At 43.0% G+C, this 15,432-nt stretch overlaps 1 protein-coding gene across 8 annotated transcripts in view; it reads right to left on the bottom strand.

Annotated features, from left to right (window-relative positions):
- The window catches only part of ZMIZ1 (zinc finger MIZ-type containing 1), a 449,347-nt gene that overhangs the window by 166,044 nt on the left and 267,871 nt on the right, over positions 1–15,432 (bottom strand). For all 8 annotated transcript variants that reach the window (XM_078150873.1, XM_078150871.1, XM_021005985.2 and 5 more), the window contains one exon: positions 13,296–13,409. In XM_078150873.1, coding sequence (XP_078006999.1) covers positions 13,296–13,409 — 114 coding nt within the window. The remainder of the gene's footprint in view (positions 1–13,295; positions 13,410–15,432) is intronic.

The raw sequence follows: 15,432 nt of genomic DNA, 5'->3' as shown, positions 1-15,432 counted from the left end.
TTACTCGCATATAGTTCTTTTCTTAGCACTTTCACATTCATTTTTTCAGTCCTCACAACCACCCTTTAAGGTAGGTGCCAGTGTTATCCCCATTTTACAGATAAAGAAATTGAAGACCATAGGACCACAGATTTAGAGCTGTTAAGGGACCCCAAAGGCCATCTAACTCAACACCCTCATTTTACAGATGAGGAAACTGAGGCAAATGGGGTTTAAGTGACTTGTCCAGGGTCACACAGCTAGTAAGGGTCTGAAGCTGGATTTGAACTCAGGAAGATGAGTTTTCTTGACTCTAGGCTCAGCACTCTCTCTACTGCATCACCTAACTGCCCCCATAACCAATTTAGAGGAGCCTATAGTGCTCCTTCCAAAAGAATCTTCCTAAGCTCTTAAAATTTTTTATTAATGCCCTTTGTTTTAATATCATATTCATTTCTGAATGCATTCCTCCCCCATCCAACCCTCCCTTTTAAAAGAAAACAATAGCAGTTCAACAAAACTAATCATTTATGAGAATACGTGCAGTATTCTACAAATGTGGATCCTCCTCCTACTTTTACAACAAAGGAAGGGAAGTAGCTTTATTCCTCTCTTCTTGGGGTTATGCTTGGTCATTATAAAAGGCATCAATGATTTTTTAAAAATACACTCTATTCTTCCAATTAGGAGTGTGCTAAAAAATCTTGGGTATATGATTACTTTAGGTAAAAGTGGCACACCAAACATTTGAAAAGTGAAACCACACCATGGTTCCAATCCCTTTTCTTTGGGTATGTCAAGAAACAGTAAAGATCTCCTTGGGGTTGGGGAAAAGAAAGAGGTCAAGGCCTGTGGCTGCCATCTTTTTTGGCCATTATTTTTTAGCAAGCAGAGGACAGTACTGACTTTCACTAGCAGTGAGAAGAGCAATTAGGTAGCACCAATGAGCAACTGGGCCATCACTGGCACGCACATAGTGGATTGCAAACCCTTGGTGTCTATTCTTTACAGTACAGAGTTGTTTTTTTTTTCAAGTGTTACTAATTACAAAGTTGTAACACTGTATCACGGAATGATACAGTACATTTAACACTTATAGGTTAACTATTCAGCAGCATTGGGTGAATTGTATTATTGTGAACCACTTTCTAGCATCTAGACTTTCTAATTAACAGCACAAAAATGGGATTTCTATCATTGAGAAGGAATTGCTGTGGACAATGATGCAGTTTATAAGCACACTGTGTTATTACAGCTGACTTGGAAATGGATTCACAAAGATGTAGCAGGTCAGGTTTTAGTGTGGTGTTTGTTTGTTATTATTATGATGATGAATATTAATAGGATATGGACTGGTCCTGTGATTTCATTGGTGTAGGGAATTCCTAGGTGAGGAAAATCCTTCTACCAATACAGATCATACTTTCTTTGCAACTTACACAGTCTTAGAGTGTTGCTCCGAGAACAATTCTTGGCTGTAGAAGGGGTCTTGAAGACCATCTGGATCAACCCTCTGAACTTATGTATTTATTTTGTTGAAAGAGACCTTACCTGCTCTGTGGCTAGAGTCTTACAGAATTCCCTGTGGCATCAATGTGACCTAACTTGCTCAGGGTCACAAAGCCAGTTAATGACAGAGTTAGGACTAGAATTCAGATCTCTTGTGTAGTATTTAGTAGGCACTTAATAAATATTTACTGATTGACTGATTGGCTCAACCCCAGCATGCTAATTCCCAGCAGAGACTCCATGCGGGCACCCTCTCCTTTGCACTAGAGTCTAGCCAAAGCTAATGAATGCAAATGAGACAATTCCCAAACCAGAATCACTGAGAAGAAAGGGCCTTCCTGTGACTGAAATGTTTGCTTAGTTTTTCCTTTGCAAAATGAAAACACATTTCCAAGCCAATATGACATAGCATACTTCCACTACCACAGTTCACTTATACTGGTCTCATTTTTCCCTCTTACTACTAAGAAATCTCAGTGGTGCAGTGGATAGAGTGCTGGGCTTGGAGGCAGGAAGACTGAGTTCAAATCCAGCCTCAGACATTTACTAGCTATGTGACCTTGCGCAAGTCATTTAACCCTATTTACCTCAGTTTCCTCATCTGTAAAATGTGCTGAAGAAAGACATGGCAAACCACTTCAGTATCCTTGACCTCAAATGGGGTCACGAAGAGTTAGAAAAGACTGAACGACAATAACAAAGGTGACAGGCAATATTATTTCCATTCTCAATTGCTAGGTTAAAAAGCCAGAAGCACAGAGCTTGCAAGGGCCTAAGCCAGCTTCATGTCACGCCCACCCACCAGAGGTCCAGCACTGAGGAGAAAGTGCCTCTCCCTTTGTCCAACTTTGCTGACTCTACTTCGTCTCCCCAGAAAAGCTAATATCATCGACCTGGTTTACTGAAGAAAAAAAAATCAAGAAGAAAACCTTTTATTTTCTCAGCCACAGACTGCTGCTGCCTGCTTCCTTTCCCTCTCGACTTTCAGGCAGTGCTTTTGAGAGCTGGTAAGCAGGATGCTTGTGAAGGAAGGAGGGGAGAGGGGGATTGGACAAACTGAATCAGTGTGCCCATGGCCCACCTGTCTCAGGACACTAACTCCCAGCTGGCCTCCCGTCCACCTTAAAATCCGGGTACATCCTAGCTCCACTCAAGAGGCATTCCTCATGCTGCCATTCATAAATTTTCCTAAATCTTTTATGAGTTCATTTCTATTCTTTTTTGTCACTCCAGAGGGTTAGCTTTATTAACCAGTGTATGAAGTAGGATTTGCTCATGTTTACCCTAAATTCACCACGAGATCCTAAAATCACCCCCACAAAATTACTGCAAAATACTAACTCTTTAACATAGATAATCTCTTGGTAATGTGGTGTAGTTGTGAGTCACAGAATACCGCAATCTCAGAAAAGCTGCAGGTGACCCAAAGGGCAATGGAAAGACATGAACACACTGGGTAGAAGTAGGTTGCGGCCTGTTACCAACATTGACACATATACTCAGAGGGTATCACTAAGGCCGTGTATGATTGGAAAAGGGCCGGTTTCATGTATCAAGAGTGAAGGATAAGAGATGGACAGCTTGAGCACTACACTGTCCATGAATTATTAGAAGACCCAGAGAAAAGTCCCTAGTGCATTGGCAAAATGGACAATTTACATATGGATATCGACAAGATCATAGGATGAAAGATGTGACTAATGGGAAGAGCGCTTTTTCAGAGTCGTTGGACCTGGAGTCAGATCTTGCCTCTGATGCTTATAACCTATGGGACCTTGGGCAAGTCTTAACCTCCTTGAGTTTCTGTTAAATTTGTAACATAAAGGGGTTGGTCTACATGACCTCTGAGGGCCTTTCTGGTTCTAGTTCTAGGATTCTGTGTAGACGGCTTCAGCGGCCACCTAGACCACCCCCTTCACTTCAGAAATACGCCCAGAGAGGTGAAGGTAACTTGCCAAAGGTCACACAGGTAGCTAGCAGCAGAGCCAGCCATGGAATCCAAGTTCTTTGATGTAAAATCCAGCATTCTTTGTGAGTACCAAGTTGCTTCCTAGAACCATAAGAGAAGGAGAAGGTGTGGATGGGCTATGGTGGTTGAGTATCCACCTGAAACGATGAGACTGAGGCTGCATCGAAGGATTTACTCTAAAAGGAAGCCTCATATTTTGGACATGGTGACTGAGTTGGGGCCACCTTAGCTGTAGGGCAGCTGCTTGGGAGGGATCCCTGGGTGCCCAGTTGCTTGGGCTGAAGTCCTTTGGGAAAGAGAAAGCACCAGGCGCTTAGGAAACAGAGAATGGCTTAGAGGATCATGAAACCAGTGCTGGGAGGGACCTTACAGGTCAGCTCTTCATCCCTTTACCTTACAGATGAAGAAACCAATAACAAAAGAAGGTAAGTGACTTACCTAGGATCAGATAGCTAGAAAGTGTCAGAGGGTGGATTTGAACTCAGGCCTTCCTGATTCTAAGGCTGGCCCTTCATCTACTAAACCACACTCCTTTCCAATGCTTGCTTTTCATTTGATAGATGAGGAAATTGAGGTTCAGAGAGGGAAAGTAATTTGCCTATAGTGAGCATGATAGGTTTTTTGTTGGGACGCAGCCTAAAACACAGGTCTCTTGTCTCTCACTGCAGTACTATTTCCATACCTCCACCTATCTCTTGGGGCAGCCAGGTGGCGCAGTTGACACAGTATGCAACCTAGAGACAGGAAGATCTGAGTTCAAATCTCACCTCAGATGCTTACTAGTTGTGTGACCCTGGGCAAGTCACTCATCTTGTCTGCCTGAGTCTCCTCATCTGTAAAATGAGCTGGAGAAGGTCATGACAAATCGCTCTAGTATCTTTGCCAAGAAAACCCCAAATGGGGCCACCAAGAGGGGGCCATGACTGAAAAAACAGAACAACAATGTGTCTCTTGGAAAGGGATGGGGAGCACCTCTCCTTGGGTAACTAAGCTACCCAGAAATTTGACCTGGCTGCCATCTCTGTTAATCTGCCATGGTAGGCTAGATTTCTTTTAAAGATTTCATCTTCAGATCTGAATTTTCTCCCTCTCACCTTCCCTTCCCTATAGGTTAAGTTTCAAAATAAACTGTGGTGGACAGACACAAAAACCTGCCTCTGGCCCTAGGGACTAAATCAGACTTCTCCTCAGACCGTCTTATCCATTTTGGAAGAAGAAAATACTTGGGGCAGGGAGGTTAGGGCTTGCAGATTCCTGACCCTCTAAAGAAGGGCAGGTAAGTGAGACTGAAGCCTTCTACTGCCCTCTTCTGGCCAACGTGGCTCACGCTTCAGCATGGCCTCCCCCCATCATTTCTGTGGGAGCTCACCAGTCCATCAAATACTACTCTTCTCTGTCTGCCCTTCACTGGCACAGCTAACACAAGCATGGCCCAGGGACGTTTAATGAACACTTGAAAGAAACAGTTCAAGCCCTGTAGAAAGTCAATATACCTTTTAGTTCTTCCTCTGCTTCCTCTAGAAAGGTTATGTGTTGGTATTCTGTAACGCTGACTACTTAACCCTAACCTTCTTTCTGACAGCCCGATGTTAAAGTTCTGCTATCTCCTAGAGTTATTATTAACCAGGAAAAGGTAGGATAGACTGAATGGAGGCAGGGTGATAAGACTGTAGGCACATCTCACTTACCCAATCTTACAGAGTGGCTGTGAGCATTTCATAAGGCAAGACTTAGTTAGAATGGAAGGGACCCAAGAGGCCATCCACCATGTTTAACCTCCTTATTTTATAGATGAGGAAACCGGGGCCCAGAGAGCTTAAAATCATAGGGTCCTAGATTCAGTGTAGAAAAGGCCCTTGCCGATTTTCAGGGAAGGAAGTGGCAAAGCCAAGATTTAAACCCAAATATCCTGACTCTACATCCAAAGTTCTTTCCATTATACCAAGCTGCCTCACTGGGTTTCCTGTAGGACACAGTCAGAGAATCTGTGAAGGGCAGCCTTGTAGAGCCATGTTTGGAATCACTGAATATTCCAATCAGAGTCATCTAGTCCAATCCCTTACTTTCCTTAAAATAAGTTTTGTCAAAGCTTTTTGTTTCACATTCACTTCTGGATATTCACCCTCCTTCTGCTCTTTAAGAATTGAATTTTTCCCTCATAACAAAAAAAAAAAGTTAAGCAAAACCACCTGACGTGGTGACATCTTAAAAGGCACCCAATGGTCTGCTCTAGTAATCCCCCATCTCTCTCCCGAAAGGAGGAAGAGATGTTTCCATTTCCTGTTCTCTGGAACCATTATTGCCAATTCTTTTTTTTTTTTTAATTTTTAGGCAATTGGGGTTAAGTGACTTGCCCAGGGTCACACAGCTAGTAAGTGTCAAGTGTTTTGGTCTGAGGCTGGATTTGAACTCAGGCACTCCTGACTTCAGGGCCAGTGCTCTATCCATTGCGCCACCTAGCTGCCCCTTGCCAATTCTTTTATTTTACGGATGAAGAAACTGAGTCCCAGAAAAATCAAGATCATACCGCTAAGTGGGGAGGCGCATTCCTAAGTTTACATTGGGTGCAGGTCAGGATGCATGATGCCAGGTTCTAACTCTGAATGTGGCTTATAGTGCTGTTCTAGAACCCACACCTTCAGGTGATGGGAAGAACACTCAATTAACTTAAGGGATACAGGTCATAGACCCAGTACTAACCTCCTCTATGACCTTGGACAAATCCTTTACACCTCCTTAGGCATTTATTTTCTTACCTACTAAATGAGATTAATAATCCCTCTGCTGTCTACCTCACTGAGTGGTCGTGTGAGTATAAAAAGATAGGATCACAGACTCAGAGTGGGAAGGGATCTGGGAAATTATCTAGATCAATTTTACAGAGGAGGAAACTGAGATCCAGACAAGTTAACTGACTTTCTCATTAATTTAATTGCTCTAGTATGAGTCAGATTCAGGATTGGAAACTACTTGACTCCAAGGCTAGTATTCTATTCACTTCACCATACAACCAGATCAAGGTGTAATAGAAGGGAATTAGCATGTTTTAGGCACCTACTGTAGGCTAAATGGTTTACGAGTCCTGGCTCAGTCACTCCCTCATTATGTGTGACCACAAGCAAGCCACATAATCTGAGATTTATCTTCTCCATCAGAGTAGAAGAACTGTTGTTGTTGTTCAGTTGCTTTTGGTTGTGTCTAACCTTGTGACCCATTTGGGGTCTTCTTGGGCAAAGATACTGGAGTGGTTTGCCATTTCTTTTTCCAGCTCATTTTATTGAGGAGGAAACTAAGGCAAACAGGGTTATGTGACTTGCCCAGGGTCACACAGTTAGGAAGTGTCTAAGGCCAGATTTGAACTCGTGAAGATGAGTCTTCCTGACTCTAATCCTAGTGCTCTATCTACTGTGCCATCTTGCTGCCCCATAGTGGAAATAATGCTATGTTTATTCCCACCTTCAGAAGACTGTTATGGGATTATCACATTGTAAATCTTACAGGACTCGGAGAGTTCTTTGCCCAAATATAAAGCACTGGATGAGTCAAGGGTGACTATGATGAGGCTTTCACACCCTACTGCGGCAACCAAGTTCAAATCCTTTTCAGTGGAGCCTCCTGACTGTCTGAACTTCTCGTCTGGGGACACCGGCCACAGCCTGGGTTGGAACAAAGGGAGTCTTTATGTAACCAGAACCTCACGCTGAGCTGGGAAGAACTGAAGATGAGCAAAGAAGAGTGGTTAGCTTGGTGGAAACTTTCCAGTCACCAGGATCTTTCCCAATAGCTCTGCTGATGTCTTTGCAACCACTAGTAGAAAAGGGTGAGTGGGGATGGGCAGGTGGTAAATATGATGGTGAGAACGGCTGGGCCTTCTCTAGGTTCTTCCAATATGGACATGATGGGGAATGTCTTCTATTGTCTTCTTCCCTTCCTCTGCCCTGACTGGAAGCAATATATACTTAAATGATGCTACCATTGTATACCCAGCTTAGTGCTCAAAGACTAGCGAGAACAGCGTGGCAGGAGAGGACTTTAGGAACAAAAGAAGAAAATGAGAGAGTTAGGTCTAAAGGAACGTGTGCTGAATTTGAAGTCAGAGGATGGGAGTTCAAAACCTGTCTATGCAAAATATTACCTATGTGATGATCTTCAAGTCACTTAACTTAGCTTCTTAATTTAACCTAAGTTAGTTTTTTCTTTTTTTTTTTAATCCATAAATTGAAGGGGTTGCATGGGAGGCAGAGTATACAGTAGAAAGATTTCAGGATTTGGAGCCAGATGATCTGGCTTGAAATCCCAGTCCTTGTCACTTATGATTAGTGTGACCTTGGGTAAATCACTCAACCTCTCTGGGTCTCAATTATCTTATTTGGACAATGAGAGGGTTGGACCAGAAGGCCTCTAAAGTTCTCTTCTAGCCCTAAATCTATGATCCTAGGACAAGATGATTTCTAAGGTCCTTTTGAGCACTACATTCTTTGAACTAAAAAAAAAATGGGGGGGGCTGGTTTATTTATAAGTCAATCACAAAATCTCATTCATTTATAAGTCAATCACAAAATCTCATTTTTATTTTCAAATAGAGTGCAAATTCAATTTGTCTAAAACCAAACTTAGTTCTAATCCATGATGTCTCCATTTTGGTTAATGGGACCACCATGCTCCTATCTGTCACCCAGACTTGAAATTTTTGCTACTTCTTCCTCAGTCTCCACTGGGATCATTGGTTGTCAATTCTTATTGATTCTTCCTTTGCTCTGCCTATAGAATCTGGTCCTCCTTTCTTCCCACTGCTGCTGGCCTTTCCTCCGCCCCCTTCAATCATCTCTTACATTGCTGTTGTTCAGTCATTTTCAATCATGTCCAACTCCTCATGACCCCCTTTAGGGTTCTTGTGGCAAAGACGCTAGAGTGGTTTGCCATTTTCTTCTCCAGCTCATATTAAAGATGAAGAAACGGAGGCAAATAGGGTTATATGACTTGCCCAGGGTCACACAGCTAGAAGTGTCTGAGGCCAGATTTGAATTCAGGAAGATGAGTCTTCTCAACTCCAAGGCCTGGTGCTCTATCCACTATGGCACCAACTAGCTGCCCTATCTCTTATTGAAGAGACTATTATTATAATAGCCTCTTAAATGAAGATCTGTCGTTTCTCCCTTCTCCACATACTGCTGCCAGACTAAACTTCTTAAGGCACAGCTTAAATTTCTTCAGGTATAGCAAGTAACATGGTTTATGTTACTTCCCTACACAATGATAACCTTTAATGAATTTTCATTGTTTATCAAATAAACCAGTCATTTGAGACCCTGCACAATCTGGTCTTCACTTTCCTATGTAAGTCTTACACCATCAGTTGCCTTTATTCCAGCCCAACTAGATTTTTCGCCCTTCTATGAATAATGAGGAGGCAGCGGAGAGTCACTGGTTCTGAAGTCAGACAACCTAGCTTCAAAGAATCTCCCCAGTCTTCAGCTCTTTATTCCATAAGATGATGGGACTGGACCAGGTGGCCTATGAGATCCTTCCAGGGCTAGGTCTCTGACTCCACAGACCACCTATGACCTATACTTTCCTATGTCCATAGCTTTGCTCACACTTCTTCCTCTGGCTATCTCTGCCTAATGAAGCTTTGCCAATCCTTTAAGGTCCTAGCTGTGTGACTAAGTCACATATCCCTCTGACCTCTGGCTTCCTATCTCATGGATGTTGTGAGAATCAAAGTAGATGACCTACTTTAAAGAGATCTGCAAAACTGGAGATGTAATATAAATGTCAGTTATTTGTTATTATGCTTCATGTTATTATTAGACCCCAAACTGCCTAATCTACTAGACTCTACTGCCTCTAGGCTTGTGTCATTCTGTGGTATCATTCTGCTTAGCCTCAATACCTGGCCACGTGTTTGTGTACCTCTGTGTTATAAGTTTCTCTGGGGAAGTCTTATGGATTAGGCTTTGCTATTAACTGCCTGAGGTCTCAGGCACATAATATACCCAAGTGATCACTGCGGTTTTTGAAACATTACTGATTGTTATTGATAATATCTTCTGAATTCTCTGTCTCTGTAAGAGACCCTGATAAGGAAACTCTTCCTCCCTCCTCCCCACTCTGCCCCAGCCCCCATTCCTCTTCCTATCCACCTCGTGGCAGTTAGTTCATACAGTGGATAGAGAACTGGGCCTAGAGTCAGAAAGACTTTAGTTTAAATAAGTCTCAGATATTAGCTGTGTGACCTTGGGTAAATCAGTCTCTGATCTCTCATAAATGGAGATCATAATAGCATCTACCAAACAGGGCTCCTGTAAGGATCAATGAGATGATATTTGTAAAGTTCTTAGCACAGTGCCTAGCACACAGAAGGCACTTAATAAATGCCTGTTCCTTCTCCCTCTCTCCCTCGCTTAACAGTGGCCCTGTGGAATGGAGGAGCAGAGGAGGGGTAAGTGGTATGGAATGAGAAGAAAGGGCAAGGCTGAAAGAAATCTGACATCAAATAATTTGATGGAAAGTTCTGGTCTGAGGTTAATACATATTTTTTAAAGCACATGTTTTTGAAAGTCTAGTTAAGCTGCAAAATGTATTTGGAAGAATGAAAGAAAAAAAAAAGAAAAAAGAGTGATACATTCCCTCTTCCCAACCGGAGCAGACTGAGCCCAAACTGCACAATAAGGCTGCTGATGTTTTGGGAAAGTCCCTGATCAATCATATTAATAGTGTGGGAACTACTTAGAAGCCCTGGGTGATGCAAAAGCTCTAATGATGTCAGAGGCTAAGTGGTTTTTAATTTCTATCCCCCAAAGTCATGTGGATTCAGAAGAATTTGTTCTGAAAGGTCATTTTAGAGATTGCAGAAACTGCAAAGGGATGGGAAGAAGGACTGGTTGTCCCAACAGGGCCAAGGAGCTGTGACCCTCAGCTCCACACAGAGTCACAGGACGAGACCCAGAGGGACCTTGGAGATCACCTGGTCATGAGGCTTACTCTTTCCTAGGAGAGGGCTCCCCAGCAAACAGGATTAGGCAAATGGGATGGGGGACATAATCCAGTGAGGCCAACAGAGACATGGGGAAGGGCAAGCACTGGGGACAGGTCCCCAGACAGTTGCCTTGATCCTGCTGATTCTCAATCCTTACAAAGCAGGCAGAAGCCCTTGACTCCTATTTCTTCTCCTTGAAGATATATAATAATTAATTTGGGGACCTATGATGCACAAATAAAATCTTTATTATTATTTATTATATGAGGCAGCTAGGTGACACAGTAGATTGAATGCTGGACTTGGAATCAGGAAGACCTAAGTTCAAAATTGACCTGAGACTCTGGGCTACTTAACCTGTGTCTGCCTTAGTTTTCTCACTTGTAAAATGGGAATAACAAAGCACCTACATCCCAGGTTTGTTGTGAGGATAAAATGAGATAATATTTGTAAATGCAAACCACAGATTGTTATACAAATGCTGGCTATTATTGTAATTACTATTATTGTTATTGTTGTTATCTTAGAGTGACCTTAGCTCTTTCCTTTCCCTAACCTCCTACATCCAGTCAGTTGCCAAATTCTGCTGATTCTCTGTTGGGAATAATTCTCAAATTCTTCATGATTCCAATGGCCACCAGCTTATTTCAGGTCTCCTTTTCCTCTCCTTTGGCCTGCTGTGGTAGCCTCCTGAATGGTCTCCCTGCTTCCAGTCTTTCCTCCAAAAAACTGGCAAACACTTTTTATTTAAACAGCCCCAATTCAAGACCATCTTTCTGATGGGCAGGTCGGATCAGTCTCCCCTCTGCTTTAAGACCTCCCAAGGTGCCTCGCTGCCAACAGACTAAAATGACAAACTCTTGTCATTCCAGAACCAAACAAGCCTATTTCCTTAGTTAAAGGGGCATTGTGGTATGATAGACAAAGGATTAGACTTGGGGTCGGTAGGACCTGAATTCAAATTCCACCTTAGATGCTTAGTAGCTGTAGAATCCTGGACAAACCCCTTAACCTCTCTCACCCTCCCTTTCCTCAAGGGGAGAGGATGATAATCGCACCTCCTCAGAGGGTTATTGTAAGGGCAGTTAGGTGGCACAGTGGATAGAGTAATTGACTAGAGTCAGGAAGACCTGAGTTCAAATCTAACCCAGAGACTTACTAGCTGTGTGACCCCAGGCAAGTCACTTAACCCTATTTGCCTTAGTTTCCTCATCTGTAAAATGAGCTGGAGAAGTAAATGGCAAACCATTCCAATATTTTTGCCAAGAAAACCCAAACGGGGGTCACAAAGAGTTGGACACAACTTAAGAACACCACCACAATGAGAAAACAGATGCAAAGCATTTTGAAAACTAAAAATGGTACAGAAATGGAAGTATCTCCTTTACCCTCTCTACTTGCTAGCCACACAGATATGATTTATTATTAGGACTATTTGGCCCCCTCTCCTTTCCATATATTCTTGATCTCTCCCCCATACCTGGGATGGTGAATCTCTAGATTCTACTTCCTGAAATCCTCCTCTTCCTTCAAGGCCCAGGTCAGGTATCACCTTTTCCACGAAGTCTTCCTTGACTTCCTCAGCTTGAGGAGGACCCTTTCTCTTCCTATGCTTCTTCCCCCTAGTCTACCTAGCCCATTAGACATATAAACTTCACTTATCAAATTTTGACCTGTATTATGGTTTTGTGTACATGTCTCATTCCTGACCCCAACTCCCCAATTAAGATGGTAAGGGAACTCCCAGTGAGGAAGCTCCCTCTGCCAATGAAATTTAGAAGCCATCTGCAATTCATTACCCTAGGGAGTTAACTGGAGCATTGAGTCAGTTACTATGTGACAGAGGCAGAATTTGAATCTAGAGTTCATTGACTCTGGCAGCATCATTCATGCTGCCTCTCTGTAGTTTCATTTAAAGCTCAGCTCAAAAGCCTTTTTTATATGAGACCTTTTCTGATCCACATATTGCCTCCCCAGAAGAATGCCAGATCCTTAGAGGTAGGGATTATTTAGCTTTTGTCATTGTATCCTTGGTATCTGTCACACAGTAAACACTTCATAGATGTTCCCTTGAATAGGACTTCTCCTCAGGTTTTGTCTGTAGGTAGAACTATGACCTGCTCTGGGGCCTTCCACCAAGTATCTGTGCCATTCCCTGTAACTCCCTGGATCTGAGTTTCTGTTCTAGTCAGTTAAAATTGCTTATTATCCACAGCACACTTGCCCTTCCTTACCTTTCCTGAGTTGGTGCATAGGACACTCCTTTTCATCAATGTTTATTTCTTCTCTCCTTGAAAGGCTGACTCAATACTCATTTTCCTCCAGTAACCCTTTCCAGATGAACTCCCCATTTGATCAGATTTTCACTCACCTGGGCATCTCCTTGGCTCTCAAGCCTCTGGCTCCATACCTCAGTATGACATATCTTTTGGGTGTATCCCTATGATTTTCCACAGGCAACTCTGTCTCCTCTCCCATCAGACTGCAAACTTAAAATGTCAGGACTCTTTTCCCTATTAGAATTGGAGCTCCCCAAGGCCAGGAACCATGTCTCCCTCACCAGACTGAGAGCTTATTTGGAGAGGGGAATTGAATTTCTTCCTTTGTTTCTTTCTTTCCCTCATGGCACTATAAGCTACATTTGCTTATAGATATTCCTGAGAGCTAAGGGAAGTCAATGCTACCCTAGTCAAGGCATTCAGGTAGGAACAAGGTTAGGTTGAGGTATTATGGCCTTTTGGAAGAAGGCAGATTTCTCAGTTGCTTTTTCCTTATGACCAGCTCTTGGAAGAGTCCAGGTCACAGACTTTGCTGCTGTTGAATATGAACAAATGGCTCAGCCATGAAAACCCAGCTTACCGTCAAACATCCCATCAGGCTCTGCTCGAAGGGCCTCTGGAAAGCTCTTGGGTCACCACACCAGTCCAGGAGCTCCGTTGCGGCATTGTGGAAGTTGGCAGGATTCTGCAAATGCTGTGGAGGGGAAAAACAACTGAGCATGAGGCAAGGGAGAGCAAAGAGAGAAGGAGATAGAGATAAGAAAAACAGTAAAAATAACTAATACCTGCATAGTGCTTTGCATGTTTCAAAGCTCTGTAGGAAGCAATGCGGTAGAGCAGAAAGTGAACTGAGCTTGGAGTGACAAGCCCTGAACTTGAATTGCCAATTTGCCATGTTCTACTTGTATGACCTTGGACAAGTCATTTACCCTTTGTGGGTCTCAGTTTCTTCATCTGTACAATGTGGGGTTTGAGCTAGATGACCTCTAAGGTCCATCCCAGCTCCAGATCTATGACCTAGGATGCATAATCTCCCTTGATGCTCATAACACCCTAGGGAAGTAGGGAGGGACAGGTATCATCCCCATTTTACAGCTGAGAAAGCTCAGGCTCTGACTTAAAGAGTAAATAGCAAAGCCAGGACTAGAATGAAGATGTGCCTCCTAACCCAGAGCTCTTTGACCTACAACATTCTTACTTCTAGAGAAATGACAAAAAGACATAACTTGATTAGTTGGTTTTTATTCGACAGCCTGTTTGCTAGGAGTTCCAGGTCTGCTCAGGGAGCACAGTAGGTTTTTTTCCCCCCTAGTTAGATGACATGCAGAAATCTGCCAAGAGTTTCCCTTGTATCTCAGGAATAGCCTATAAGCAAACACAACCCACAAGGGCAGCCAAGCAGCCACAAGTCGAGGACAAGCAAGTGTGGACAAAACGTCCAGTGGCATAGGCGAGGTAGCCAAGGAGAAAGGGAGTTTCTCTGTGTTGTATGTAAAAAGGGGTTGGTAATCAGATTAGCATCTGATAAACTATTCTCTTCTATTCTATTGATTTGGAGGTGGGGAGAAGAGAGGCACACAGCCAGGGTGTTTCTAGGGGATGGATATGAGAAGTCGGGAAAAGAGGAACCCATCACTTTAAACGATGCCCAGCACCTGGTTTCCAAATTCAATATTCAACCACCTCCATGAACCCTGCCTCCTCAGATGCTTACTACTCATGTGACTTCAAGCAAGTTACTCAACTTCCTTGGGCTTCCTTTTCCTCTTTGATAAAATAAGAGATTTAGACTAGAAAGCCTCTGAGGCCCCTTCAGCTCTCTGTCTATGACTCCATGATGCTGGTTCTGATGTGCTTCTACTTCACTGTGAGGAGGGGCTCTGAATCACCAGCCCTGTTTTCTCACAAACTATGGACCTCACTGGGAACAAAGAGATCTGGGGAGTCACACCCATGCCAGGACCCTGGACAGAGGCATTGCACTCATTCCAGCTGGGACAGAAGGGGTTGTTCTCTCCCCAGGTTTGTGTTACAGCATGACCTTGGCTCATTTCTCAGAATTAGAAGCCCAGAACCTCTTCTTCTTTCTTCTCATAGCTCACCCTCCCTAGCCCGTGTTTGGTCTGGACCACTGGAATTTTTGGGGAGGCATCACATGGCATCCTCCTACTTTGAGTCTACTATTCAAAGTCTTCTGGGTCCTTGGACCAAGAGGAGTCAGTTCCACAGCACAATGGGTCTACCCTGTCAAGATTTGGCTTCGGAGTGAACTACCCACAGAGCTACAAGACAGGGGTCAGTATCTGGAAGCTAAGTTTCTTTTCTTTTCTTTTTAATTTTCTGTTTTCTTTCCTTTAAAAAATTAATTAATTAATTAATTAATTTTTAATTTTCCACATTCACTTCCATAAGCTTTTGAGTTTTAAAATTTCTCCTTCTCCCTCCTCACCTCCTTCCCCAAGACAGTGTGCAATTTGATATAGGCTCTACCTATACTTTCCTATTAAACATATTTTCACGTTAGTCATGTTGTAAAGAAGAATTAGAACCAATAGGAAGAACCACAGAAAGAAGAAACAAAACAAAACAGAAGAAAAAAAAGAGCAAATAGTATGCTTCGATATGCAATCAAACTCCACAGTTCTTTCTCTGGATGTGGACAGCATTTTCCATCATGAGACTTTTGGAGTCTTAGATCCTTGCACTGCTGAGAAGAG

Source organism: Phascolarctos cinereus, unplaced genomic scaffold (assembly GCF_003287225.1).
Source record: "Phascolarctos cinereus isolate Bilbo 61053 unplaced genomic scaffold, phaCin_HiC Scaffold_3;HRSCAF=262, whole genome shotgun sequence".
NCBI lineage: Eukaryota > Metazoa > Chordata > Mammalia > Diprotodontia > Phascolarctidae > Phascolarctos > Phascolarctos cinereus.
Note: the sequence above shows the minus strand (reverse complement) of the source record. Positions and strands in the feature narration are given on the sequence as shown.